This window comes from Nomascus leucogenys, chromosome 15 (genome assembly GCF_006542625.1).
Source record: "Nomascus leucogenys isolate Asia chromosome 15, Asia_NLE_v1, whole genome shotgun sequence".
Taxonomy (NCBI): Eukaryota; Metazoa; Chordata; class Mammalia; order Primates; family Hylobatidae; genus Nomascus; species Nomascus leucogenys.
This window is the reverse complement of record NC_044395.1, coordinates 65,216,456-65,243,942: the sequence shown is the minus strand read 5'-3', so window position 1 is coordinate 65,243,942 and position 27,487 is coordinate 65,216,456. Positions and strand designations below refer to the sequence as shown.

At 39.6% G+C, this 27,487-nt stretch overlaps 1 protein-coding gene and 1 pseudogene across 4 annotated transcripts in view; both read right to left on the bottom strand.

The window, feature by feature from the left end:
- Window positions 1–27,487, bottom strand: part of STIM1 (stromal interaction molecule 1) — a 223,257-nt gene that overhangs the window by 53,087 nt on the left and 142,683 nt on the right. For all 4 annotated transcript variants that reach the window (XM_030794504.1, XM_012504152.2, XM_030794503.1 and 1 more), the window contains exon 3: window positions 15,809–15,923. In XM_030794504.1, the coding sequence (XP_030650364.1) occupies window positions 15,809–15,923 (115 nt within the window). The remainder of the gene's footprint in view (window positions 1–15,808; window positions 15,924–27,487) is intronic.
- Window positions 20,670–20,840, bottom strand: LOC115830478 (annotated as a pseudogene).

The following is a 27,487-nucleotide window of genomic DNA, read 5'->3' as shown; positions in this document are numbered from 1 at the left end:
GCACCATGGGATGAAAAAGAATAACATTTCCTAGGAATTGCCAATATAGCAGTGCACTTCCAGAGGAGATGTAGTGTGGAATGATGGAAAACAAGTAGATCAGAGAAATAAGCATGGACCTTGTATGCTAAACTCATCTAGCACAATGCCTGTATATAGAAGGTACTCAGTAAATTTTTAACACAGAAATGTTTACATAAATTATAGGAGAAAAACACTACCTTCTGGGGCCAATACCACAGAGGTAGATAAGGAATAACAGAGAGCTACAGCATTAAAATATAAATAAACTCTCAAGATATAAAATATCATCAGGGCTGGGCACGGTGGCTTACACCTGTAATCCCAGCACTTTGGAAGACCGAGGCAGGCAGATCACATGAGGTCAGGAGTTCAAGACCAGCCTGTCCAACATGATGAAACCCCATCTCTACTAAAAATACAAAAAATTAGCTGGGTGTCATGGTGGGCACCTGTAAACCCAGCTACTTGGGAGGCTGAGGCAGGAGAATCACTTGAACCTGGGAGGCAGAGGTTGCACTGAGCCAAGATCACGCCACTATACTCCAGTCTGGGCAACAGAGTGAGACTCCATCAAAAAGTACAATATAATAAAATAAAATATCATCAGATTTTTATTTATGTGTACATATTACTTTTTCTCCCAGATAAGGTAATTCATTTTGAGATTACAGATGGACATTTAATTTCAATACATCTGACTAACATCTCACAGATAAACATGAAAAAAAAAAATCATTGACACTTCCTTTCTTTTTTTTTTTTTTTTTTTTGAGATGGAGTCTTACTCTGTTGCCCAGGCTGGAGTGCAGTGGCGTGATCTCAGCTCACTGCAACCTCTGCTTCCCGGGTTCAAGCAATTATCTGCCTCAGCCTCCTGAGTAGCTGGGATTACAGGTGCCCGCCACCACGCCCAGCTAATTTTTGTATTTTTAGTAGACACAGGGTTTCACCATGTTGGCCAGGCTGATCTTGAACTCCTGACCTTGTGATCCACCTGCCTCACCCTCCCAAAGTGCTGGGATTACAGACATGAGCCACCACGCCCGGCTTCTTTCTTTTTTTTAGAGATAGGGTTTCATTCTGTCACCCAGGCTGAAGTACAGTGGCCTGACCATAGCTCACTGTAGCCTCAACCTCTGGGGCTCACCTGATCCTCCCACAGGGCTGGAATTGCAGGCATGAGTCACCACACAGAGCCAACATTTTCTATCATTTTTTTCATCAAAAATTACTAAGCTTTTGGTATCTTATTTTGTTGAGTCTCAAATGAGAGAGCAGTTGTGATCTAAGCTTATCGCTACTCCTACACAAGCTGAAGGGTTATCCAACCAATAGGAAAGCCAATATTTATTCTTTCAAAATAACATTTGATTACTATTTATTGCTATATAGGTATTTACTTGTAACATTTTTAACAGTATCTTTATTTCTCCAGCTTCCATTTGAGAATATTTCTTATACCCAGAAATTTGATGCCCTAACTTGTTTGTTTCATGTATGAGAGAAAAATGGGAAAACTCTGAAAAATGTAAGCAGAGACCTCGTCAGATCTGGAACCAAGTGAAAGACAGATAGCAGCAGAGCTAGGCTGGGCCAAGAATAATGGTATATGAAGAACAACAGCCCAAGCAGCAAAAGATGATTCAGCTGACACTTCTGTTTCAGAGTAAGCTGAAGTGCCAGAAATGGAATTTACCCTCCCTCCTGAATTAAAATTACCCCTCCCAAAAAAGACAACATATATGAAATAATGGTTTTCAGGACACTGGACATCAGCCTACAAAGGACAATGATTCTTGAGAGATAGGCAACAAATGAGGGAAGTTATACAATTGCCCCAGCTTATGGCCTTGAATTTCCAAGCCACAGTGCAAGGATTAAAATCTAAGGTTGAGAGAGAGAAATGAAAATACACTACTGGAAGCTTCTTATACTACATGTGACATGGTATAATATCTCTTGAAAGTAGGCCCAGTGCAGTGGCTCACATCTGTAACACCAGCACTTTGGGAAGCCGAGGTAGGCGGATCACCTGAAGTCAGGAGTTCGAGACCAGCCTGACCAACATGGCAAAACCCCATCTCTATTAAAAATACAAAAATTAGCTGGGCGTCATGGTGGGCACCTGTAAACCCAGCTACTTGGGAGGCTGAGACAGGAGAATCACTTGAACCTGGGAGGCAGAGGTTGCAGTGAGCCAAGATCACGCCACTGTACTCCAGCCTGGGTTACAAAGCAAGACTCTGTCTCAAAAAAAAAAAAAAAAAAAAGACTGTGATGAGTTAAAGATACATATTTTTTATCTCCTAAAGCAACCACTAAAATACCAGTTATAGCTAATAACCAACAAAGAAGATATAATTGAATTGTAAAAAATACTGAATTAATCCAAAAGAAAGCAGAAAAGGTAGGAAAAGAAATTAAAGAACAGATGAGACAAACGGAAAACAAATAGCAAGAAAATGGACTAACCTAAATTATCTTATATTAATAATCATATCAATCATATTTGATTAATCATATTAATAATCACACCAAACATAAATGGTCTAAATAATGCAATTAACAGATATTGTCACACTGCAAAATATACATATATATATATATATATATATGACCCAACTATATGAGCCTATAGGAAATGCACTTTAAATATAAAAATACAAATAGATTAAATGTAGAGGGATGGAAAAAGACATTCCAAACTAACAACAGTCAAAAGACAGCTATATTTTTATCAAAGTAGATTTCAGAGCATAGATTACCACGAAGGATAAAGCAGTTCATTTCATAATGTTGAAGGGGTCAGTTAATCACTGAGAAATAATCATCCTAAATCTTTATGCACCTAGTAACAGAGCTTCAAAATACATGAACCAGAAACTACAAGGAAAAATAGGGAAATCCACAGTTATAACTGGAAACTTAAATACTCCTCTCTAACAATTGATAGAACAAGTAGGCAGGCCGGGTGCAGTGGCTCATGCCTGTAATTCCAGCACTTTGTGAGGTTGAGGAGGGCAGATCACTTGAGGTCAGGAGTTCGAGACCAGTCAACATGGTGAAACCCTGTCTCTACTAAAAATCCAAAAACTAGCCAGGGATGGTGGCACACACCTGTAATTCCAGCTACTCAGGAGGCTGAGGCAGGAGAATTGCCTGAACCCAGGAGGCGGAGGTTGCAGTGAGCCGAGATCATGCTACTGCACTCCAGCCTGGGCAACAGAGCAAGACTCCATTTCAAAAAAAAAAAAAAGAAAGAAAGAAAGAAAAGAAAAGAAAAAAAAAAGATAGAACAAGTAGGCAGAAAATCGATAAAGATATGTAGACTTGAACAATACCATTAACCAACATGACCTGATTTTCTCCCATTCTGTAGGTTGCCTGTTCACTCCGATGATAGTTACTTTTGCTGTACAGAGGCTCTTTCATTATATCCCATTTGTCAATTTTTGCTTTTGTTGCATTTGCTTTTGCCATTTTCATCATGAAACTTTTGCCTGTGCCTATGTCCTGAATGGTACAGAATGGGAGAATATGTTTGCAATCTATCCATCTGACAAAGGTCTAATATCCAGAGTCCTCAACGAACTTAAACAAATTTACAAAGAAAAAATAAACAACCCTATTAAAAAGTGGGCAAAAGGCATGAACAGATACTTCTCAAAAGAAGATATTCATGCAACCAACAAACATGAAAAAAGCTCAACATCACTGATCATTAGAGAAATGCAAATCAAAACCACAATGAGATGCCATTTCATACCAGTCAGAATGGCAATTACTAAAAAGTCAAGAAACAACAGATGCTGGCAAGGTTGCAGAGAAAAAGGAACACTTTTACACTGTTGGTGGGAATGCAAATTAGTTCACCATTGTGGAAGACACTGTGGTGATTCCTCAAAGATCTAGAAGCAGAAATACCATTTGACCCAGCAATCTCATCACTGGGTATACACCCAAAGGAATATAAACCATTCTATTATAAAGATAAATGCACATGTATGTTCACTGCAGCACTATTCACAATACCAAAGACATGGAATCAACCCAAATGCCCATCAATGAAAGACTGGATAAAGAAAATGTGGTACATATATACCATGGAATACTATGCAGCCATGAAAAGGAATGCCATCATGTCCTTTGCAGGGACATGAATAAAGTTGGTAGCTGTTATCCTCAGCAAACTCACGCAAGAACGGAAAACCAAACAGTGCATGTTCTCACTTGTAAGTGAGAGCTCAACGATGAGAACACATAGACACATCAGGGGGAACAACATACATTGTCAGGGGAGTGGGAGGAGTGAAAGCATCAGGAAGAACAGCTAATGGCTGCAGGGCTAAACACCTAGGTGATGGGTTATCTGTGCAGAAAACCACCATGGCACACATTTACCTGTATAACAAACCTGCACATCCTGCACATGTACCCTGGAACTTAAAAGTTGAAAAAAAAAAAAAAAGGGCAAAACAACAAAAACAGACCTGATTGACATTTATAGAAATCTCCATCCAATAGAACACATACAAGCAAACACGGGATATTTAACAAGATAGACCATGTCCTAGGACATGAAAGAAAAAAATCTTAAAATTTTTTAAAGGATTCAAGTCACATAAAGTATGCTCTCAGATCACAATGGAATTAAATTATAGAAACAATAACCAAAAAAGTCTAAAAAAAATCTCCAAATATTTGGAAACTAAATAACTTGCTTCTAAATAACTTGTCAACTAAAGATGTCAAAAAGGAAATATAAAATATTTTGAGCTAAGTGAAAAAAAAGCACATTTCATCCAATATAATGATAAACCAATAATGGATGGATCTAAGGTCTAAAACAGATTTTAAAAGTACGCATTTCCAGGGCAAAAGGAATCTCTCAAATTAGAACATATTATTAAGGGATACTAAGTTATTGAAGATTGTATCAGGAAAAAAAGTAATAGGAGAACATTTGCCATTAATTGTGTCTTCACTCTAGGTATTTTTATTCATCTGTGCTACTAATAAATCAGTTGGAAAAGAGGGAAAAAAAAAACACAGTACACCAGAATTTGGGACATGCCTCTAAAGCAGTAGTTAAGGGAAATTTACAGCACTAAATTCTGTATTAGAAAAGAAGAAAGGTCTCATATTGGTGACCTTAGTTTTCACCTTATCAAACTAAAAAATAAAACAGCAAATTATAACTAAAATAGCAGATGAAAGAAAATAATACAGATCAAAGTGGAAATCAATGAAATAGAAACCAGAGAAAAATCAACAAAATCAAACACTGGTTCTGTAAAATTAACAAAGATCTAATAAGACCAATCAGTAAAGAAAAGAAGACATAAATTATTAAGATCAGTAATGAGACATTATTACCGATTTTACAAACATTAAAATAAGGCAATTTTATTAACATATACCAGTAAATTTGACAACACAGGTGAAATAGACAAATTTCTTGAAAGACACAAAGTACCTAAGCTCACTCAAGAAATAGATAACCTGAACAGCCTTATACCTACTAAACAAATTGACACTATAATTAAAAACCTTCCCACAAAGAAAACTCTAAGCTCAGTTAGCTTCACTGCTGAATTCTATCAAATATTTAAGAAAAAATAATACCAATTCTACATGAACTCTTCAAAAAAACTTGAGGAATACTTCATAATTCATTCTATGAGACAAACATTATCCTGATACCAAAAACAAAGACATTTTAAGAAAACTACAAAACAGTATCCTTCATGAACAAAGACACAAAAATTTAAAACAAAATTTTAGCAAATCTAATCCAACAATATAGTGAAAGGATAACACATTATGACCAAGGGGATTTATCCCAAGAATGCAGGGTTAGCTTTACACTCAAAACTCAGTTACTCTAATTTATCAGATTAACAAACAAACAGAAAAACCATGCAATCATCTCAATAGACACAGAAAACTCATTTGATAAAATCCAGTATCTATGCCTGATAAAGGCTCTCAGCAAACTAGGAGAGACACTACAAAAAACCCACAGCCAACATTCTATATATATATATAATTTTTTTTAATTTAATTTTATTTATTTATTTATTTATTTTTCTGAGATAGTGTCTCACTCTGTTGCCCAGACTGGAGTGCAGTGGCACAATCTTGGCTCACTGAAACCTCCGCCTCCCAGGTTCAAGTGATTCTCCTGTCTCAGCCTCCCAAGTAGCTGGGATTACAGGCGCCCACCACCACGACCAGCTAATTTTTGTATTTTTAGTAGAGATGAGGTTTCACAATGTTGGCCAGGCTGGTCTCAAACTCCTGACCTCGTGATCCACCCACCTCAGCCTCCCAAAGTGCTGGGATTACAGGCATGAGCCACCACACCTGGCCCAACATTATATTTAATGGTGAAAGACTGAATGTTTTCTAAGATCAGAAACAGCCAGGTGCGGTGGCTCACGCCTGTAATCCCAGCACTTTGGGAGACCTGTAGTCCCAGCTACTTGGGAGGCTGAGGCAGGAGAATGGCGTGAACGCAAGAGGCGGAGCTTGCAGTGAGCCGAAATCATGCCATTGCACTCCAGCTAGGCGACAGGGTGAGAGTCCGTCTCAAAAAAAAAAAGATTAGAAATGAAACATGGATATCTGCTCACCTCATTTCTCTTCAACACTGTACTAGAAATACTATCCAAGGCAATCAGGCAAGAAAAAGAAAAAAAAAAGCATCAGATTGGAAAAGAAGTAAAACTGTCTTTACTGGCAGACAAACGTGACTATCTATGGAAAAAAAATGTGATGAAATCTACTAAATGAGTTTAGCACTTCATAGAATATACATTTTTAGTTTAGAATATCAAATCAATATACAAAAATCAATTACATTTCTGTATGTAAGCAACAATCAGAAATTATTTTAAAATACCATTTACATAGTAAATTTTGTTATATGTATTTTACTATGATTTTAAAAAATACCACATACAACAGCATAAAAAACTATGAACTACTTAGTGATAAATCTGACAAAAGACGTGAAAGTTCTAAATGTGAAAGACTAAAAAACAATACTCAGAGAAAGTGTATCTCCTAAATAAATGGAGAGATATACTTCGTTTATGAGTTGAAAGAACATCAGTATTTTGAAGAAGTCAGTTCTCTCAAACTCATCTATAGATTCAATGCAATCCTATTCAAAATCCCACCAGGCTTTTTTGTAGAAATTGACAAGTTTATTCAAGGACCTGAAACAGCCAAAACAACTTGAAAAAGAAGAACAAAGTTGGAGGGCTAACACTACCTAATTGAAAGAATTATTATAATTCTATGGTAATCAAAATAGCATGGTACTGGCATAAAGACAGACAGATAGATCAGCGTATCATAATAGAGAGTCCAAAAATAAACTCACACTTCTACAAACAACTTGAGGCATTTTTGTTTGTTTTTTAGAAACAGGTTCTTGCTATGCTGCCCCAGCTGGACTCCAACTCCTGGGCTCAAGCAGTTTTCACCCACCCCCCCACCTCAGCCACCCGAATAGCTGGGACTACAGTGTGTGCTACTGCACTCAGCTTAAACAACTGATTTTTGACAAAAGATGAGAGGCGTGGCAATGCAATGGAGAAAAGAATAGTATTTCAAAAAACGGTTCTAGAACAAATGGGACCATATGTAAGCACAATAAAGAAGTAAGTTCCATATTTCACACCACATATAAAAATTAATACAAAATGAATTATAGACCTAAATGTAAAACATAAAACTACAAAACTTCTAGAAAGAAATCTTTGTGTGATCCTGGGTTAGGCAAAGATTTATTAGACACAATACCAAAAGCATGATCTATTAAAAAACAAATTGATAAACTGGACTTCATCAAAATTACAACTTTCTGCTCTTCAAAAGACACTGTTAAAAGATTGATAGGACAAGCCACAGATTTGGAGAAAATCTTAGCAAAGTATATATTTGATAAAAGACTTAAATGGAGAATATATAAAGAATTCTCAAAACTCAATTTAAAAAAACAACCCAATAAAAAGCAGACAAAAGATTTAACAGATACTCTACCAAAAAAGAGATATGAATGGAAACATGTACCTAAAAAGATGCTCAACATTGTTAGTCATTAGGCAAATACAAAATAAAACCACGATCATTATACTATCAGAATGGCTAAAATTAAGTAGACCGACCATACCAAGTGTTTGTAAAGATGTGGAAGAACTGAAAATGTCATATACTGCTGGTGGGAATATAAAAAATACAACTATTTTAGAAAACAGTTTGACAGTTTCTTAAAAACATATACCTACCATATCATCTAGTCATTCCACTCCTAGATATTTACCTAAGAGAAAAGAAAATATATGTCCATACAGACTTGCATGTGAATGTTCATAGCAGCTTTATTTGTAATAGCCAAAAACTAAAAGCAGCTCAATGTCTCCCAGTAGGTAAATAGGTAAATAAATTGTGGTATGTCTCTACAATGGACTACTACTAAGCAATAAAAAGGAGTTAACTATTTACACATGCAAAACATAAATGAACCTCAAAATAGTTACACTGAGTGAAAGTGGCCAGATTATTTTTTAAAAGTACATATTATATAACTCCATTTACATAAAACTGTAGCAAATGCAAACTAATCTATGGCAGAAAGCAGATCAGTGGTTGCTGGAGGAGCAGAGACTACAAAGGACTATGAGAAAACTTTTAGGGGTGATTAATATATTCACTATCTTTAATGCAGTGATGGTTTCACAATTGTATACATGTACCAAAATCTTAAAAATAGTAAACTTTAGAGATTTACACCTTTTTGTATGTCAATTGCAACTCAATAAATATCTTTTTAAAAAGATAATGAAGTTGAGCTAAGGTAGTATCATAGGAGATGCACATAAGATATATTAAACAGGTAGAACCCTCAGGTGAGAGATACTCAGTTTTCTTATTTATTAAATGGGAATACCGGTAAAACTTTTTATCCTCAAGTGTCTATTTAAAATAAATATAAAATGACTGTGATAAAAGTTAAATCACTACATGGATGCTAGTTGTTTTTATTATCAGGATAAAAAAATTATCTGAAAGAATGTAAGGGAAAGAAAAAGCCAACCGTATGATTCTTCCAAAAAATACAGCAGCAAACAACTAATGTCTGAGGTTTTTAACTAAATGACTTGATGGTTCACTTAGAAAAATAATTTTTAATGACCAAAAGAAAATAATAAACATATCTCTCACTAGGTTTATGTAAAAGCAAAAATGGGCTGCCAACTCTTTCATACGGGTCTGACTTTTGAAATGGTTTAGACAGAAGTCTGATGCCACCTGGCCTCCCTGTGTTGTGTCAACAGAGAGGTCAGCAGGTCTGATGGGTGCTTTCTTTCTTTTTTTTTTTTTTTTTTTTTTTTTTTGAGATGGAGTTTCGCTCTTTCACCCAGGCTGGAGTGAAGTCGCGATCTCAGCTTACTGCAACCTCCGTACCCTGGGTTCAAGCGATTCTCCAGCCTCAGCCTCCTGAGTAGCTGGGATTATAGATGCCCACCACCACACCTGGCTAATAATAAAAAATACATTTTTGTATTTTTAGTAGAGACAGGGTTTCACCATGTTGGCCAGGTGGGTCTTGAACTCCTGACCTCAAGTGATCTGCCCGCTTCAGCCTCTCAAAGTGCTAGGATTACAGGCATGAGCCACCGCACCCGGCCTGGATGTTCTTTCTAAAGGCTTCCTAGCTCTCCAGTACAGTAAGTCCTCAATTAATGTCATCAATGGTTTGTTGGAAACTGCAACTTTAAGCAAAAGCATGTCTAACAAAACCAATTTTACCAGAGGCTAATTAATATAAACAAAGGTGACGTTATTATGGCATATTTCTGGTCACAAAAACATCATCAAACTTACAAATAAAGACCCAAACACTTCTAATATTACACAATGAAATAAATGTGACCTGTACATACATTTAAGGAAGATTAAAGCAAGTAAGATAATTATTTACCTGCTTATTTCAGTTCAAGGTTGAGAGTGGCTGGAGCCTATCCTCAGCAGCTCAGGGTGCCAGGTGGGAACCAACCCTGAATCAGATGCCATTCCACTGCAGGGCACACACACGAACACACCACATACACACACACGCACACTCTGTCTCTCTCTGTCTCTCTCTCTCTCTCTCTCCCCCCCCGCAACCCTCCTTCCCTCCCTCCTCTCTCTCTCTCTCCCTCACTCAGACTGGGACCATTTAGACACGCCAATTCACCTAAAGTGCACATCTTCGGGATGTGGGAGGAAACTGATGTACCTGGAGAAAGCCCATGCAGACATGGAGAGAACGTGCAAACTCCACAAAGAGACAGTGGTCCCAGTAGGGAAGCAATTTTTTTATTTTCATCAGCATTATAATCAAACAAGGTTGAATGAAGTGACATTATTCAGGAACCTGCTGTACTACTCCACTGCTTCCTACAGAGAAATTCTATTGTCCAAAGAATAGCACAGACAGAAAAGGAGATCTGTGAACTTATTTACTGTAATGTTTATTTTATTTATTTATTTATTTTTGGAGACGGAGTTTCGCTCTTTGTTGCCCAGGCTGGAGTGCCATGGCACAATCTCAGCTCACTGCAACCTCTGCTTTCCAGTTTCAAGCAATTCTCCTGCCTCAGCCTCCCAAGCAGCTGGGATTACAGGTGCCCGCCACCACACCCAGCTAATTTTTTTGTATTTTTAGTAGAGATGGGGTTTCACCATGTTGGCCAGGCTTGTCTTGAACTCCTGACCTCATGATCTGCCTGCCTCAGCCTCCCAAAGTGCTGGGATTACAGGCGTGAGCCACCACTCCCGGCCTGTAATGTTTATTTTCTACCAGGCGTTTGGAAACAAAAACTTTTGGAAACAACTACTATGGCAAAGTCCACAGGCACACTAGACTACCAGGTTCTTTTGCTTTTAGCTGCAATCATATTTCATAGAATCAAAGATTGATAGTTAGAAAGTCTTGATTCATAAAAATGAGGAAAGAAATTACTACTTAAGAAATATTGGCCAAGTGTGGTGGCTCACGCCTGTAATCCTAGAACTTTGGAAGGCCGAGGCGGGCGGATCACCTATAGTCAGGAGTTCGAGACCAGCCTGGTCCAATATGGTGAAACCCCGTCTCTACTAAAAATACAAAAATTAGCCGGGCGTGGGGGTTCACGCCTGTAATCCCAGCTACTCGGGAGGCTGATGCAGGAGAATCTCTTGAACTTGGAAGGCAGAGGTTGCAGTGAGCCGAGAACATTCCACTGCACTCCAGCGTGGGCAACAGAGCAAGACTCCATCTCAGAAAAAAAAAGAAAGAAAAAGAAAAAGAAAGAAAAAAAATATATTCGCCAGGCACAGTGGCTCATGCCTGTAATCCCAGCATTTTGGGAGGCTGAGGCAGGTGGATCACTTGAGATCAGGGGTTCAAGACCAGCCTAGCCAACATGGCAAAACCCCAACTCTATTAAAAATACAAAAATTAGCTGGACGTGATAGTGCATGCTTGTAATCCCAGCTACTCAGGAGGCTGAGGCAAAAGAATCCTTGAACCCGGGAGGCAGAGGCTGCAGTGAGCCAAGATCATGCCACTGAACTCCAGCCTGGGCTACAGAGTGAGACTCTGTCTCAAAAGAAGAAATATACTTTGTTTGGCAGATGGCATCATTTAAAATCTAGTGTCCAGGAAAGGAGAAGAGAAACAGTAATGATGCACTTTGCTTAGAAAAAATGAAAGCCATGCTTTAGAGGAGAATTCCCTTAGGTCAGTGCCTCCCATCATTCTTCTCTAAAAATGACACTGTTATTGTTTCCAATGGCTGAAATATGCAAACAGTAATTCTATTTCTCAAGGATTCTACAAAATCTACCCAGCCACCCTTCCTTTAAAGAACTGCCACTCCTCTAACTTCAAATGATCCTGTAGGGGCTGGAAATTGCAGCTCTCTCCAAACCCTACACACACACTCCCACTATCACCATCCTATTTAAATCTGTAATCCACACTATGCCAATCTGATTCTTCTCGTCATATCTGACTCTTGAGCAAAGACACTTAGAAATAAAAAATGAATAAAGCTGAGTCATATGAAAGTACCTAATTAGAAAAGGCCAATCCCCTGGGCACAGTGGTTCACACCTATAATCCTAGTACTTTGGGAGGCCGAGGTGGGCAGATAATGAGGTCAAGAGATCGAGACCATCCTGGCCAACCAACATGGTGAAACCCCATCTCTACTAAAAATACAAAAATTAGCTGGGCGTAGTGGCGCACACCTGTAGTCCCAGCTACTCGGGAGGCTGAGGCAGGAGAATCGCTTGAACCTGGGAGGCGGAGGTTGCAGTGAGCTGAGATTGCGCCACTGCACTCCAGCCCAGGTGACAGAGTGAGACTCCGTCTCAAAAAAAAAAAAAAAAAAGAAAAGGCCAATCCCCTAGTCTCTGCTGCTGGATTTCCTGGAGTGGCTCTCATTCTTGGTCCTTCTTCAACTCTGCTTTACCAGTTCTTCCATACTTAATTATTCAATGTTGTATAATAAAGAATTTGGCAGATCTTTGTCCTGGGTTACTGGGAAGTACCCACTGAACTTTTGGAATATTCCCAGCGATAGGAATGTCTTTATTATTCCTGGTGGGTCCCTTGGATCACACATGAGTTCAGGCTAATAAGATGACTCAGGATGGGGGTTGGTCACTATAAAAATCAACCATGTGACTAGAACACTGGGGCTCTGAGCCCGGTGATACTAATCCAACCTTCATGGAGAAAAAGGGAGCTGGAAATTAAGTTCAATCCTGTGCCTAATAATTCAATCAAATTGCCTATGTAATGAAACCCTAAGAAAAACACTGAACACCAAAGTTCAGTTGAGTTTCCTGGCTGGCAAACACTCTGATGTGCTGGAAAGAGATATGTGTCCTGATTCCACAAGGAGAGGACACAAAAGTGCCATATTCAGGACTCTTCCCATATCTTGCCCTATAAATTTCTTCTTTGGGCTGCTCCTGATTTGTAACTTTTATAATAAAATTGTAATCATAAGTATAGGGCTTTCTTGAATTCTCTGAGTAGTCCTAGTTAATTATCAAACCTGAGAAGGCCATGGTAATACATGAATTGTAGCCAGCTGGTCAGAAGTGCAGGTGACCTGGGAACAGCTTGAAATTATGGCTGATGTCTGAAGTGAGAGTAATCTTATTGGGGGCTGTGAACTTAACTCGTGAAGTCTGTGCTAACTCTATATGATCATAATATCTATACTTCATATGGTTTCTGTGAGAAATAATTTAATATATGTAAAGCACTTAGAAACAGTGCCTAGCACATATTAAATACTATATAAATGTTAAAGTAGTTTTTCAGTTTTTGTTGTTGCTGCTGCTGCTGCTGTTTTTATTACTAAAGCCCAGAGTTGGCTAAGATAGAGATTAGAAAACTTTTCTGCTAAGATCTATATAACACAGAGAAAAGATTGGCTCCCAACATTAGTCAGAAAAATGTTAACAATGCTAATCACACAGATGGTACTGACACTAGCCAGCTGATGTTCTGAACACAAATGACCACTGCTGACATCTACATCATCTAGCTAAACTCAGAACAGCTATTTTGAGCCAGTGCCAGAATATTAAATGCTTTTTGTAGCTCTGGAAATCATCACTCCAGAGAGATTAGGGGCCTTTCTCTGAATAATGAAGCAAATTATTGGGAGGAAGAGGACATATAAAAATTCTCACTTTTAGTCTGTCAAATCACCAGGTATAACACACAGTGAGCAAATTCTAATAGGGTACATATGTATATCATTTCTCATCTTAGCTGTGAACTACATCACTGCATTGAAATGCTTTTCTGCACTCATGGTTAATGAGGACTCTCCCCCAAAAACCTCACTCCATTGTCTTTCATTTTCCTGTAATTTAGAATACACTGGAAGTGTTCCAAATAGTTGCTAAGTCCAAAAATAAAGTCCTTGCCAGAAAACTGCCTGGAGCTGTTTTCTAGCATTATGATTTAGTCCCTCTGTTTCTGCCCTCTCACTTTCCTTTCCTAGATACTTCCATGTGAGCTTTCAGAAAAGGCCAGAATGCGCTCCCTGCCATCTTTAATTCTAAGTTCCTATTTTTGAAACCCACTCTTAAAAACCAGCCACCCTGTCCTCATGTTATTAGAGAAAAATAAGAAAGCCAAAACTAAATGATGCTAATGGAAGATTTTTTTCCTGGCACCGCTGGTATAGTTCCAAAGCTCATGTCACTGCTTAATCTTCATCAGTACATAGCCTGAGTTGCTTGAGAGCTATTAAAGAAAAGCCCCCAGAAGGAACTCAGCTTCCAAAGATAACCAGGAAGCTCTCTCCTACAGCTGCCTAATTTTTCTTCTACATTGATAAAACATAGAGTTAACAGGAAGCATCAGCCTGTCCATCCCATAATCAGTTACAATCCAGGTATTCCTGCTTCACATTTAATGCTCCCCATCTACAATATAGATTATCCCTTTCAGATCTCAAATTCTATAAGCCTAAATTAAAATGTAAATAAAAATAGAAACTGCCTCATTCCTACCGAAACTAGTCTTCTCTACCCTAGACTAATGCTTTCAACCAAGAGGGTATTGAAAAGCATTGGCTTACAGAGCTGAAGTTCTGGCTCTACTAAATGCATGATAATGACAAGTAACTTTATACACCTAGGCCTAAGGTTCTTCAGATAAAAACCAGGGATCCTGATGGTTACTTACATTTAACCCCTGTTAGCATCAGAACCTGCCCTAAGAGACCCTGGGAAGAGAGATTTCTTCTAGTCTTATTGTTATCTGTGCCCTAGCCACAGATATAAATGGAGAGGAAGCTAAAGCCCTGTTTTCCCCTTCCCTGTCAAGTCTCGCACAATTAGACATGCTCTTTCACTAAGAACTCTGAAGGAAATGCTCCAGAAAAAAAATGGTAATCATGGTTTAGCAGTTTTACAGAAATCTGAAGTTTTCATTAAGCTCAACATGGGTCAGCAGAGTGATATGACTAGTGAGGCACCAGTATCTAATCAGACTGCATTAACAGATGCACAGGATTCAGAAACAAGAAGGTGACAGTCCTGCTCAACTCTGTGATGATAAAATCACACTTGGAGGTGTGCAGCCAACTCTAGGATCTAAGAAACACATTAACAAAAGTGCTTATAGGCAGGAAATCAAGATGAGAAGGAGGCTGAGAAAATGTTTTCTTCAAGAAGTAGGGCTATTTAACCTGGAAAAAAGAAGACTCAGGAGAGAGTCACTCTACACTAGTGCTTTCAACCAAAATGGTATAGAAAAGCTTTCAATCAAGATGGTATAGAAAATGAGAGAGTCTGTCTGTACCCTCACCCAATCTTTGAATTGTCTAGGACTCAGCAGAGCTGGGACTAAGTGGGAAGCTAGAGAAGAAAGGGGCTGCCTCAAGAGACCAGCAAGCTCCCTGTCTCTGGAGATAAAGCAGCAGAACCTGGAAGATTCCTATGCCAGGGTCAGGTGGGTGAGGAAAGGGATAGGAATAGGACAGAATTCAAAAAGTATTCTAATGAAGAAAAATGCCAACTCTGGAGAACCTTCCCCCATGCCCAGCAGAGTGACTATATTCAGTCTTATTTAGTGACTGTATGTAGAATAATTTCAATAATTTGCCCTTTACTAAGCATTTTATATACATGTTATTTTAAGGCCAAGTTGCTGCTTCTTTCTTCTCTAAACCTTCCCACAACTAGTATTGATGACCAGGCTGCCTATTACCTTCTGATGACTTCCATGCCTTCCACAGGTCCTCCACGCTGATGAGCTTATCCTCACCATGGAAGGTGCTGTGTTTCACTGTTGGGTCATGGTAATTGAGGTCTTCCCTCAGGAACTGCAAGGGAAAAGTACACAAGTCACAAGAGATACCTAGGAGTCAGCCCATCAAGATCTCCACACAGGTCACCTGCCTCTAGCTAGCCATAACACATTCCATCTACCCAACATACAAGTGTATCACATCACTCATGTATCCTTCCTTATGCACATGTCCATTGCCAACTAAACTATCACTTCCTCTTTGTTACGTGTCTCACTTGAAAAATATATATAAATTAGAAATTCTTTCCTCATTTTTTAATTATGAAAAGACAATACATGAGAGTTAACTGAAAATCAATAAGCTAAAAGAGGAAAGAAAAAAGGAAGGAAGAATTTAAAATGTTTGAGTACTTGCTTATAAATTAAGCAATATTCTAAGAATTTCCACAATATTTTCTCATCAAATCTTCACAACCAATGAATTATCACACATTTTATAAATGAGAACAGTGATACTCTTGAAGATAATGCCATTTGCCCCAAATTACATTAGGTTTACACAGGTTAATTTACTGTGATGGTTGTTTGTTTGTTTGTTTGTTTGTCTGTCTGTCTTGAGACAGAGTCTCGCTCATCGCCCAGGCTGGAGTGCAGTGGCGCGATTTCGGCTCACTGCAACCCCCACCTCCCAAGTTCAAGCAATTCTCTTGTCTCAGCCTCCTGAGTGGCTGGGATTACAGGCGTGTGCCACCCGACCCAGCTAACTCTTTGTATTTTAGTAAAAATGGGGTTTCACCGTTGCCCAGGCTGGTCTCAAACTCCTGAGCTCAGGCAATCCACCCATCTCAGTTTCCCAAAGTGCTAGGATTATAGGTGTGAGCCACCGTACCCGGCTGAATGTGATGGTTTTAAAACATGTCCACAAATTGTTTGACAATCCTCCCATTAAAGGTGGATTTCTCTCCCCTTTAATATAGGCTGACATTAGTGACTCATCTTCTAACAAACAGAATGTGGCAGCAGTGATGTTGCATGACACCCAAGTCTAGGTTAGAAAAAGCAATATAAATTTCACCTGGCTCTCTCTCTTTTGGGCCCTGAGAGGCCCTGAGTCAAAATGTAAGAAGCCTGGCTACCCTGAAGCCACCCTGCTGGAGATATCATGTGGAAAGTCTATGTAGAGATAGAAATGCGTGAGTAGCTCCAGCTGTTTGAGTCTTCAAGTTCAGGAGTCAGGTATGTGAGTGACTGAGACTTCAGTTGATTCCAGCCCCCAGCTCTGCAATCAAATTGGGTATAGAAGGAATATACCTCAACACAATAAAGGCCATATATGACAAACCCACATCTAATACATCGAACAGGGAAAAGTTGAAAGCTTTTCCTCTAAAATCTGGGACAAGAAAAGGATGCCTTCGTTCACCGCTATTATTCAACATAGTAATGAAAGTCCTAGCCAGAGGAATTAGGCAAGAGGAAAGAAAGAAAGGAAAGAAAGGAAAGGAAGGGAAGGAAGGAAAGAAGAAAGGCATCAAAATTGGAAAGAAGGAAGTCAAACTGCCCCTGCATGCAGACAACATGATCTTCTCTTTTTTTTTTTTTTTTTTTTGAGACAGGTTCTTATTCTGTCACCCAGGCTGTAGTGCAGTGGCATGATCTCAGCTGACTGCAACCTCCACCTCCTGGGCCTCAAGAGATCCTCCCATCTCTGCCTCCCAAGTAGCTGGGACTACAGGTGTGCACGCCACCCCACCTGGCTAATTTTTTGTATTTTTGGTAGAGATGGGATTTTACCACGTTACCCAGGCTGGTCTCAAACTCCTGATCTCAAGGGATCCACCCACCTCTGCTTCCCAAAGTGCTGGAATTACAGATGTGAGCCACCATGCCCAGCCAATAACATGATATTAAATCTAGAAAAACCTACAGACACCACCAAAAAACTGTTAGAACTAGTAAACAAATCTGAAAAAGAAATCAAAAAAGCAATCCCATTTACAATAACTACAAAAAATAATAAAATATCTAAGAATAAATTTAGCCAAGGAGGTAAAAGATCTCTACAATGAAAACTGTAAACTACTGATGAACTAAATTGAAGAAGACACAAATAAATGGAAAGATATCCCACGTACATGAGTTGGAAGAATTAATATTGTTAAAATATTCATACTACCCAAAGCAATCTATGGATTCAATGTAATCCCTATCTAAATTTCAATGACATTCTTGAAAGAAATAGAAAAAAAATCCTAAAATTCATATGGAACCATAAAGAAACCTGAATAGCCAAAGCCATCTTGAGCGAAAAGAACAAAGCTAGAGCAATCACACCATCTGACTTTAAAATATTCTCCAAAACAACAGTAACTGAAACAGCATGGTGCTGGCATAAAAACAGACATACAGACCAATGGAAAAGAATACAGAACACAGGAATAAAACCCACATATGTATAGCCAATTGATTTTAGACAAATGCATGAACAAACATTGAGGAAAGGATAATCTCTTCAATAAACGGTACTGGGGGCTGGGCGCAGTGGCTCATGCCTGTAATCCCAGCACTTTGGGAGGCCAAGGCAGGTGGATCGCCTGAAGTCAGGAGTTGGAGACCAGCCTGGCCAGCATGGTGAAACCCCATCTCTACTAAAAATACAAAAATTAGCTGGGCATGGTGGCACATGCCTGTAATCCCAGTTACTCGGGAGGCTGAGGCAGGAGAATCACTTGAACCCAGGAAGTGGGGGCTGCAGTGAGCTAATATCACATCACCGCACTGCCAAAAAAAAAACCACCACCACCACCACGGGCAACAAAATACAAAAATAGATAAATGGGATTAAATCAAAATAAAATGGAAATAATGAAAAGTGAAGAGACAATCTACAGAATGGGAGAAAACATCTGCAAATTATACATCTGACAAGGGGTTAACATCTAGAATATATAAGGAACTTGAACAACTCAATAGAAAAAAAAATCAGATTAAAAAATGGGTGAAAGATCTAACTAGACATTTCTCAAAAGAAGACAAACAAGACTGAGTACAGTGGTTCATGCCTGTAATCATGGCACTTTGGGAAGCGAAAGTGGGAGGCTCACTTGAGCTCAGGATTTTGAGACCAGCCTGGGCAGCATAGGGAGACTCCGTCTGTGCAAAAAATTAAAAAAAAAAAATTAGCCAGGTGTGGTGGTTTATGCCTGTGGTCCCAGCTATAGGCTGAAGCTAGAGCCTGAGGTCAGAGGATCACTTGAGCCTGGGAGATCAAGGTTGTAATGAGTTGTGATCATGCCACTGTACTCCAGCCTGGGTGACAGAGCAAGACCTTGTCTCAGAGAAAAAAGAAAACAAAGTCCAAAAGGTATGTGAAAAATATGCTCAATATCACTAATCATCAGGGAAATGGAAATCAAAACCACAATGAGATATCATCTCACCCCAGTTAGTATGGCTATTACCAAAAAAAAATAACAAATAACAAATGCTGCCAAGGATATAGAGAAAGGGGAACCCTTACACACTGTTGGTGGCAGTGTAAATTAGTACAGTCACTATATAAAACAGTATGGAGGTTCCTCAAAACATGAAAAATAGAACTACCATATGATCCAGCAATCCCACTATTGGGTACACATCCAAAGGAAATGAAATCAGCATGTTGAAGAGACATCGTCACTCCCATGTTTATTGCAGCACTATTCACAATAGCCAAGATATGGAATCAACCTCAGGGCCCATCAGCAAATGAGTGTTTAAAGAAAATGTCGTATATTTACACAACAGCATACTATTCAGCCATAAAGAAAAAAAAGAATGAAATTCTGTCATTTGTGGCAACATGGATGTGCCTTGAGGACATTATGCTAAGTGAAATAAGCCAGGCACAAAAAAATAAATACCACATGTTCTCACTCATATATGGAATCTTAAAAAGCTGATCTCATAGAAGTAGAACGTAGGATAGTGGTTACCAGAATCTGGGAAAGGTAGACAGGGAGATGGTGAGAGATTGGTCAGTGGGTACAAATTTACAGCTGGGAGGGTAAGTTTATAAGTTCTAGTGTTCCATTGCACAGTAGGGTGATTTTAGTTAATAATAATATATTGTATATTTCAAAATAGCTAGAAGAAAGGATTTTGAATGTTCACCACAAAGAAATGATATATGTTTGAGATTACAGATATACTAATTACCCCCTAATTTGATCATTATACATAGTGTACATGTATCAAAACATCACACTGTATCCTATAAATAAGTAGTTTTTTTGGATGGTTGGTTGGTTGGTGGAGTTTTTTGTTGTTGTTGTTTTTGAGACAGTGTCTCGCTCTGTCACCCGGGCTGGGTGATCCTCCTGCCTCAGCTTCCCAAGTAACTTGGACTATATGTGTGCACCACCGTACCCAGCTATTTTTTTAAATTTTTTGTAGAGACAGTGTCTCACTATGTTGCCCAAGCTGGTCTCAAACTCCTGAGTTCAAGCAATCCTCCTCCCTCAGCCTCCCAAAGTGCTCGGATTACAGGCGTCAGCCACCATGCCTGGTCAATATGTACAACTGTTATGTATCAATTACAAATAAAATAAAACTTTAAAAATGTTTTTAAATAAAATATAATTTAAATAAAAAAACGAGCAGGGAAGAGGAATAGGAGATGCCAAGAGTAGTGGTATTCACAATTTGTCATTTTAATGAGAGGAATCAAGGAGTCATTAAGAAGCTGACTTCATTTTCTTCATTTTTATTTTATGTACAAACAGCTAATATGATTTTTCATTGGGTGGATGCCTTGGATAATCCATTCAAGGAAGATCACTTAGTCCAATTTAATGAAACCTATATCCTTCACGTACTGATGGCAACACTGGAGGCATATATTGAGGCTATATTTCCAGATCAGACCATGCTGGTTTGAGCAGATGCAACAAAAGCGAGAACTGTGGCCAGATTTTTGTGGGTGGCTCCAGTAGAGCTGCTCGTGATCCATTTTGCCTTTAGGAGTGCAACAAGGCAAAAGATAAGAAGGTGACTTTAAAGCAAATATTTAAAGGAGGTGTGGGAGAAAGGCATGCAGAATAACTGGGAGAAGAGTATCCCAAGAATGGAGAAGGGCAGATGCAAAGTCCCTGAGGCAAGAGAACATACTTGGTATGTTCAAGGAATAACAAGAAGGCCAGTATGGCTGGAGAGAAATGAGTAAGGTGGTAACTAGCAGGAGATGAAGTCAAAGAAGCCACAGGGTTCCAGAACACAGATGCCACCTTTTTAGGCCTTTTTTTTTTTTTTTTTGAGACGGAGTTTCGTTCTTATTGCCCAGGCTGGAGCGCAGGGGCACAAACTTGGCTCACCACAACCTCCACCTCGCAGTTTCAAGCAATTCTCCTGTCTCAGCCTCCCGAGTAGCTGGGATTACAGGCATGCACCACCACTCCCGGCTAATTTTGTATTTTTTAATAGAGACGGGGTTTCTCCATGTTAGTCAGGCTGCTCTTGAACTCCAGACCTCAGGTGATCCACCTGCCTCGGCCTCCCAAAGTGCTGGGATTGTAGGCGTGAGCCACTGCACCCAGCTGCCTTTTTAGGCTATTATCAAGACTTTGATTTTTCACTCTGAGATGGGAGCTGTTACAGGGATTTGAACAGAGGTATAACATGAAGACATTTATATTTTTAAAACGATTTCTCTGGATACTGTGTTAAAAAGTATAGACTATAAAAGGGAAAGGGCAGATACAGAGAAATCACTCAGGTGGCTATTGCAATAACATGAGCTAATGGTGGCTTGAAACAAGGTGGTAGCTGTGGAAGTGATGAGAATTTGTCAGAATTGGGATATATTTTAGAGATCAAATCTGCTATCCTCATGATTTTTTAGGTTTGATTAATCAGGTTCTTCAAGATATACCCTTCTTTGGTCCTCATAGGCTCAGACCTAGAACCTCTTAATCTAAGACTAGAAAGACAGTTATCACAAGCAGGCCTTGGGAGCAGAAATGCCAAAATCTCCAAGGAAGGGGATTTTCTGCCATTATCAGATAACTCCAGGAAACCATCTGATGTGAGATACCAGCTGCTTATAGGCAATCAACAAGAAATAGACTCATTTTTATAGTCAAGTCTGATCACCGAGGTAAGTGGAGAGCAGAGAAACTCAGAAAGAAAGTGCAAGGGACTCACATACAGACTCTACTGGTGCCACAAAGCACACAAAAAACAAGTAGGGTCAGAAAACAAGGTCAGAGAGAAGATGATGCCAAAAGAGGAACTGGCAAATAGAAGCTCTACCTGAAGGAAGGTACTTATGCTGAATGGGACCTCTTTAGAAAATAAAGAAATGAAGCTGCAACAATCAGGCCTCAAGAGTCAGAAAGGCAGAACCCAGTGGACTTCCAAGATGGCGAAATAGGAACAGCTCCGGTCTACAGCTCCCAGTGAGATCAATGCAGAAGACGGGTGATTTCTGCATTTCCAACTGAGGTACCTGGTTCATCTCATTGGGACTGGTTGGACAGTGGGTGCAGCCCCACGGAGAATGAGCCAAAGCAGGGCGGGGCATCGCCTCACCTGGGAAGTGCAAGGGGTCAGGGGATTTCCCTTTCCTAACCAAAGAGAAGCCGTGAGTGACTCCACCTGGTGGAATGATACACTTCTGCCCAAATACTGCACTTTTCCCACGGTCTTCGCAACTGGCAGATCCAGGAGATTCCCTCCTGTGCCTGGCTCGGCGGGTCCCACACACACACAGAGCCTTCCTTGCTGCTAGCACAGCAGTCTGAGATCAACCCGGGACACTGGAGCTTGGTGGGGGGAGGGGCATCCGCCATTGCTGAGGCTTGAGTAGGCAGTTCTATGCTCACAGTGTAAATAAAGTGGCAAGGAGCTCAAACTGGGTGGAGCCCATCACAGCTCAGCAAGACCTACTGCCTCTCTAGATTCCGTCTCTGGGGGCAGGGCATATCTGCACAAAAGGCAGCAGACAGCTTCTGCAGACTTAAACGTCCCTGCCTGACAGCTCTGAAGAGAGCAATGGTTCTCCCAGCATAGCGTTTGAGCTCTAATAATGGACAGACTGCCTCCTCAAGTGGGTCCCTGACCCCCATGTAGCCTGACTGGGAGACACCTCCCAGTAGGGACCGACAGACACCTCATAAAGGCAGGTGACCCTCTGGAGCAAAGCTTCCAGAGGAAGGATCAGGCAGCAATATTTGCTGTTCTGCAGCCTCCACTGGTGATACCCAGGCAAACAGGGTCCGGAGTGGACCTCCAGCAAACTCCAATAGACATGCAGCTGAGGGGCCTGTCTGTTAAAAGGAAAACTAACAAACAGAAAGGAATAGCATCAACATCAACAAAAAGGACATCCACACCAAAACCCCATCTGTAGGTCACCAACATCAAAGACCAAAGGTAGATAAAACCACAAAGATGGGGAGAAACCAGAACAGAGAGGCTGAAAATTCCCAAAACCGGAACGCCTCTTCTCCTCCAAAGGAACACAACTCCTCACCAGCAAGGGAACAAAACTGGAGGGAGGATGAGTTTAACAAGTTGACAGAAGTAGGCTTCAGAAGGTCGGTAATAACAAACTTCTCCGAGCTAAAGGATCATGTTCTAACCCACTGCAAGGAAGCTAAAATCCTTGAAAAAAGGTTAGACAAATGGCTAACTAGAATAACCAGTGTAGAGAAGAGCTTAAATGACCTGATGGAGCTGAAAAACACAGTACAAGAACTTCGTGAAGCATACACAAGCTTCAATAGCCGATTTGATCAAGTGGAATAAAAGATATCAGTGATTGAAGATCAAATTAATGAAATAAAGCAAGAAGACAAGATGAGAGAAAAAAGTAAAAAGAAACGAACAAAGCCTCCAAGAAATATGGGACTATGTGAAAATACCAAATCTACATTTGATTGGTGTACCTAAAAGTGACAGGGAGAATGCAACCAAGTTAGAAAACACTCTTCAGGATATTATCCAGGAGAACTTCCCCAATCTAGCAAGGCAGGCCAACATTCAAATTCAGGAAATACACAGAACACCACAAAGATACTCCTCGAGAAGAGCAACCTCAAGACACATAATTGTCAGATTCACCAAAGTTGAAATGAAGGAAAAAATGTTAAGGGCAGCCAGAGAGAGAGGTCGGGTTACCCACAAAGGGAAGCCCATCAGACTAACAGTGGATCTCTTGGCAGAAACCCTACAAGCCAGAAGAGAGTGGGGACCAATATTCAACATTCTTAAAGAAAAGAATTTTCAACCAAGAACTTCATATAAGCTTCATAAGTGAAGGAGAAATAAAACACTTTACACACAAGCAAATGCTGAGAGATTTTGTCACCACCAGCCCTGCCTTACAAGAGCTCCTGAAGGAAGGACTAAACATGGAAAGGACAACCAGTACCAGCCACTGCAAAAATATGCCAAATTGTAAAGACCATCAATGCTATGAAGAAACTCCATCAATTAATGGGCAAAATAACCGGCTAGCATCATAATGACAGGATTGAATTCACACATAACAATATTAACCCTAAATGTAAATGGGCTAAATGCCCCAATTAAAAGACACAGACTGGCAAATTTGATAAAGAGTCAAGACCCATCAGTAGCTGTATTCAGGAGACCCATCTCACGTGTAAAGACACACATAGACTCAAAATAAAGGGATAGAGGAAGATCTACCAAGCTAATGGAAAGCAATAAAAAGCAGGGGTTGCAATCCTAGTCTCTGATAAAACAGACTTTAAACCAACAAAGATCAAAAGAGACAAAGAAGGCCATTACATAATGGTAAAGGGATCAATTCAACAAGAAGAGCTAACTATCATAAATATATACACACCCAATACAAGAGCATGCAGATTCATAAAGCATGTTCTTAGAGACCTACAAAGAGACTTAGACTCCCACACAATAATAATGGGAGACTTTAACACCCCACTGTCAATATTAGACAGATAAACAAGACAGAAAATTAACAAGGATATCCAGGACCTGAACTCAGCTCTGGACCAAGCAGACCTAATAGACATCTACAGAACTCTCCACCCCAAATCAACAGAATATACATTCTTCTCAGCACAACATCACACTTACTCTAAAATTGACCACATAGTTGGAAGTAAAATACTCGTCAGCAAATGTAAAAGAACAGAAATCAAAACAAACTGTCTCTCAGACCACAGTGCAATCAAATTAGAACTCAGGATTAGGAAGTTCACTCAAAACCACACAACTACGTGGAAACTGAACAACCTGCTCCTGAATGACTACTGGATAAATAATGAAATTAAGGCAGAAATAAAGATGTTCTTTGAAACCAATAAGAACAAAGACAAAACATACCAGAATCTCTGGGACACATTTAAAACAGTGTGTAGAGGGAAATTTATAGCACCAAATGCCCACAAGAGAAAGCAAGAAAGATCTAAAATCGACACCCTAACATCACAATTAAAAGAACTAGAGAAGAAATGGCAAACAAATTCAAGAGCTAGCAGAAGACAAGAAATAACTAAGATCACAGCAGAACTGAAGGACATAGAGACACAAAAAACCCTTCAAAAAATCAATGAATCGGCCGGGTGCGGTGGCTGACGCCTGTAATCCCAGCACTTTGAGAGACCAACACGGGCAGATCACGAGGTCAGGAGATCGAGACCATCCTGGCTAACATGGTGAAACCCCATCTCTACTACAAAAACACAAAAAAATTAGCCAGGCATGGTGGCAGGCACCTGTAGTACCAGCTACTCGGGAGGCAGAGGCAGGAGAATGGCGTGAAACCGGGAGGTGGAGCTTGCAGTAAGCCAAGATCATGCCACTGCACTCCAGCCTGGGCAACAGAGGGATACTCTGTCTCAAAAAAAAAAAAAAAAAAAAAAAAAAAAAATCAATGAATCCAGGAGCTGGTTTTTGAAAAGATCAACAAAACAGACTGCTAGCAAGACTAATAAAGGAGAAGAATCATATAGATGCAATAAAAAATGATAAAGGGGATATCACCACCAATCCCACAGAAATACAAACTACCATCAGAGAATACTACAAACACCTTACACAAAGAGAATAAAATAATATAAAATATAAAATAAATAAACTAGAAAATCTAGAAGAAATGGATAAATTCCTCGACACATACACCCTCCCAAGACTAAATCAGGAAGAAGTTGAATCTTTGAACAGACCAAGTGGCAATAATTAATAGCCTACCAACTAAGAAAAGTCCAGGACCAGATGGATTCACAGCCGAATTCTACCAGAGGTACAAAGAGGAGCTGGTACCATTCCTTCTGAAACTATTCCAATCAATAGAAAAAGAGGGAATCCTCCCTAACTCATTTGATGAGGCCAGCATCATCCTGATACCAAAGCCTGGCAGAGACATAACAAAAAAAGAGAATTTTAGGCCAGTGTCCCCAATGAACATCGATGCAAAAATCCTCAATAAAATACTGGCAAACCGAATCCAGCAGCACATCAAAAAGCTTACCCACTACGATCAAGTTGGCTTCATCCCTGGGATGCAAGGCTGGTTCAACATACGCAGATCAATAAATGTAATATATCACATAAACAGAACCAATGACAAAAATCACATGATTATCTCAATAGATGCAGAAAAGGCCTTTGACAAAATTCAACAGCCTTTCATGCTAAAGACTCTCAATAAACTAGGTACTGATGGAACATATCTCAAAATAATAAGAGCTATTTATGACAAACCCACAGCCAATATCATACTGAATGGGCAAAAACTGGAAGCATTCCCTTTGAAAACCGGCACAAGACAAGGATGCCCTCTCTCACCACTCCTATTCAACATAGTATTGGAAGTTCTGGCCAGGGCATTCAGGCAAGAGAAAGAAATAAAGGGTATTCAATTAGGAAAAGAAGGAGTCAAATTGTCTCTGTTTGCAGATGATATGATTGTATATTTAGAAAACCCCATCGTCTCCGCCCAAAATCTCCTTAAACTGATAAGCAACTTCAGCAAAGTCTCAGGATACAAAATCAATGTGCAAAAATCACAAGCATTCCTATACACCAAGAATAGACAAACAAAGAGCCAAATCGTGAGTGAATTCCCATTCACAATTACTACAAAGCGAATAAAATACCTAGGAATCCAACTTACAAGGGATGTGAAGGACCTCTTCAAGGAGAACTACAAACTACTGCTCAACGAAATAAAAGAGGACACAAACAAATGGAAGAACATTCCATGCTCATGGATAGGAAGAATCAATATCATGAAAATGGCCACACTGCCCAGGGTAATTTATAGATTCAATGCTATCCCCATCAAGCTACCATTGACTTTCCTCACAGAATTGGAAAAAACTACTTTAAAGTTCATATGGAACCAAAAAAGAGTCCGCATAGCCAAGACAATCCTAAGCAAAGAGAACAAAGCTGGAGGCATCACACTACCTGACTTCAAACTATACTACAAGCCTACAGTAACCAAAACAGCATTGTACTGGTACCAAAACAGAGATATAGATCAATGGAACAGAACAGAGCCCTCAGAAATAACACCACACATCTACAACCATCGAATATTTGACAAACCTGACAAAAACAAGCAATGGAGAAGGGATTCCCTATTTAATAAATGGTGCTGGG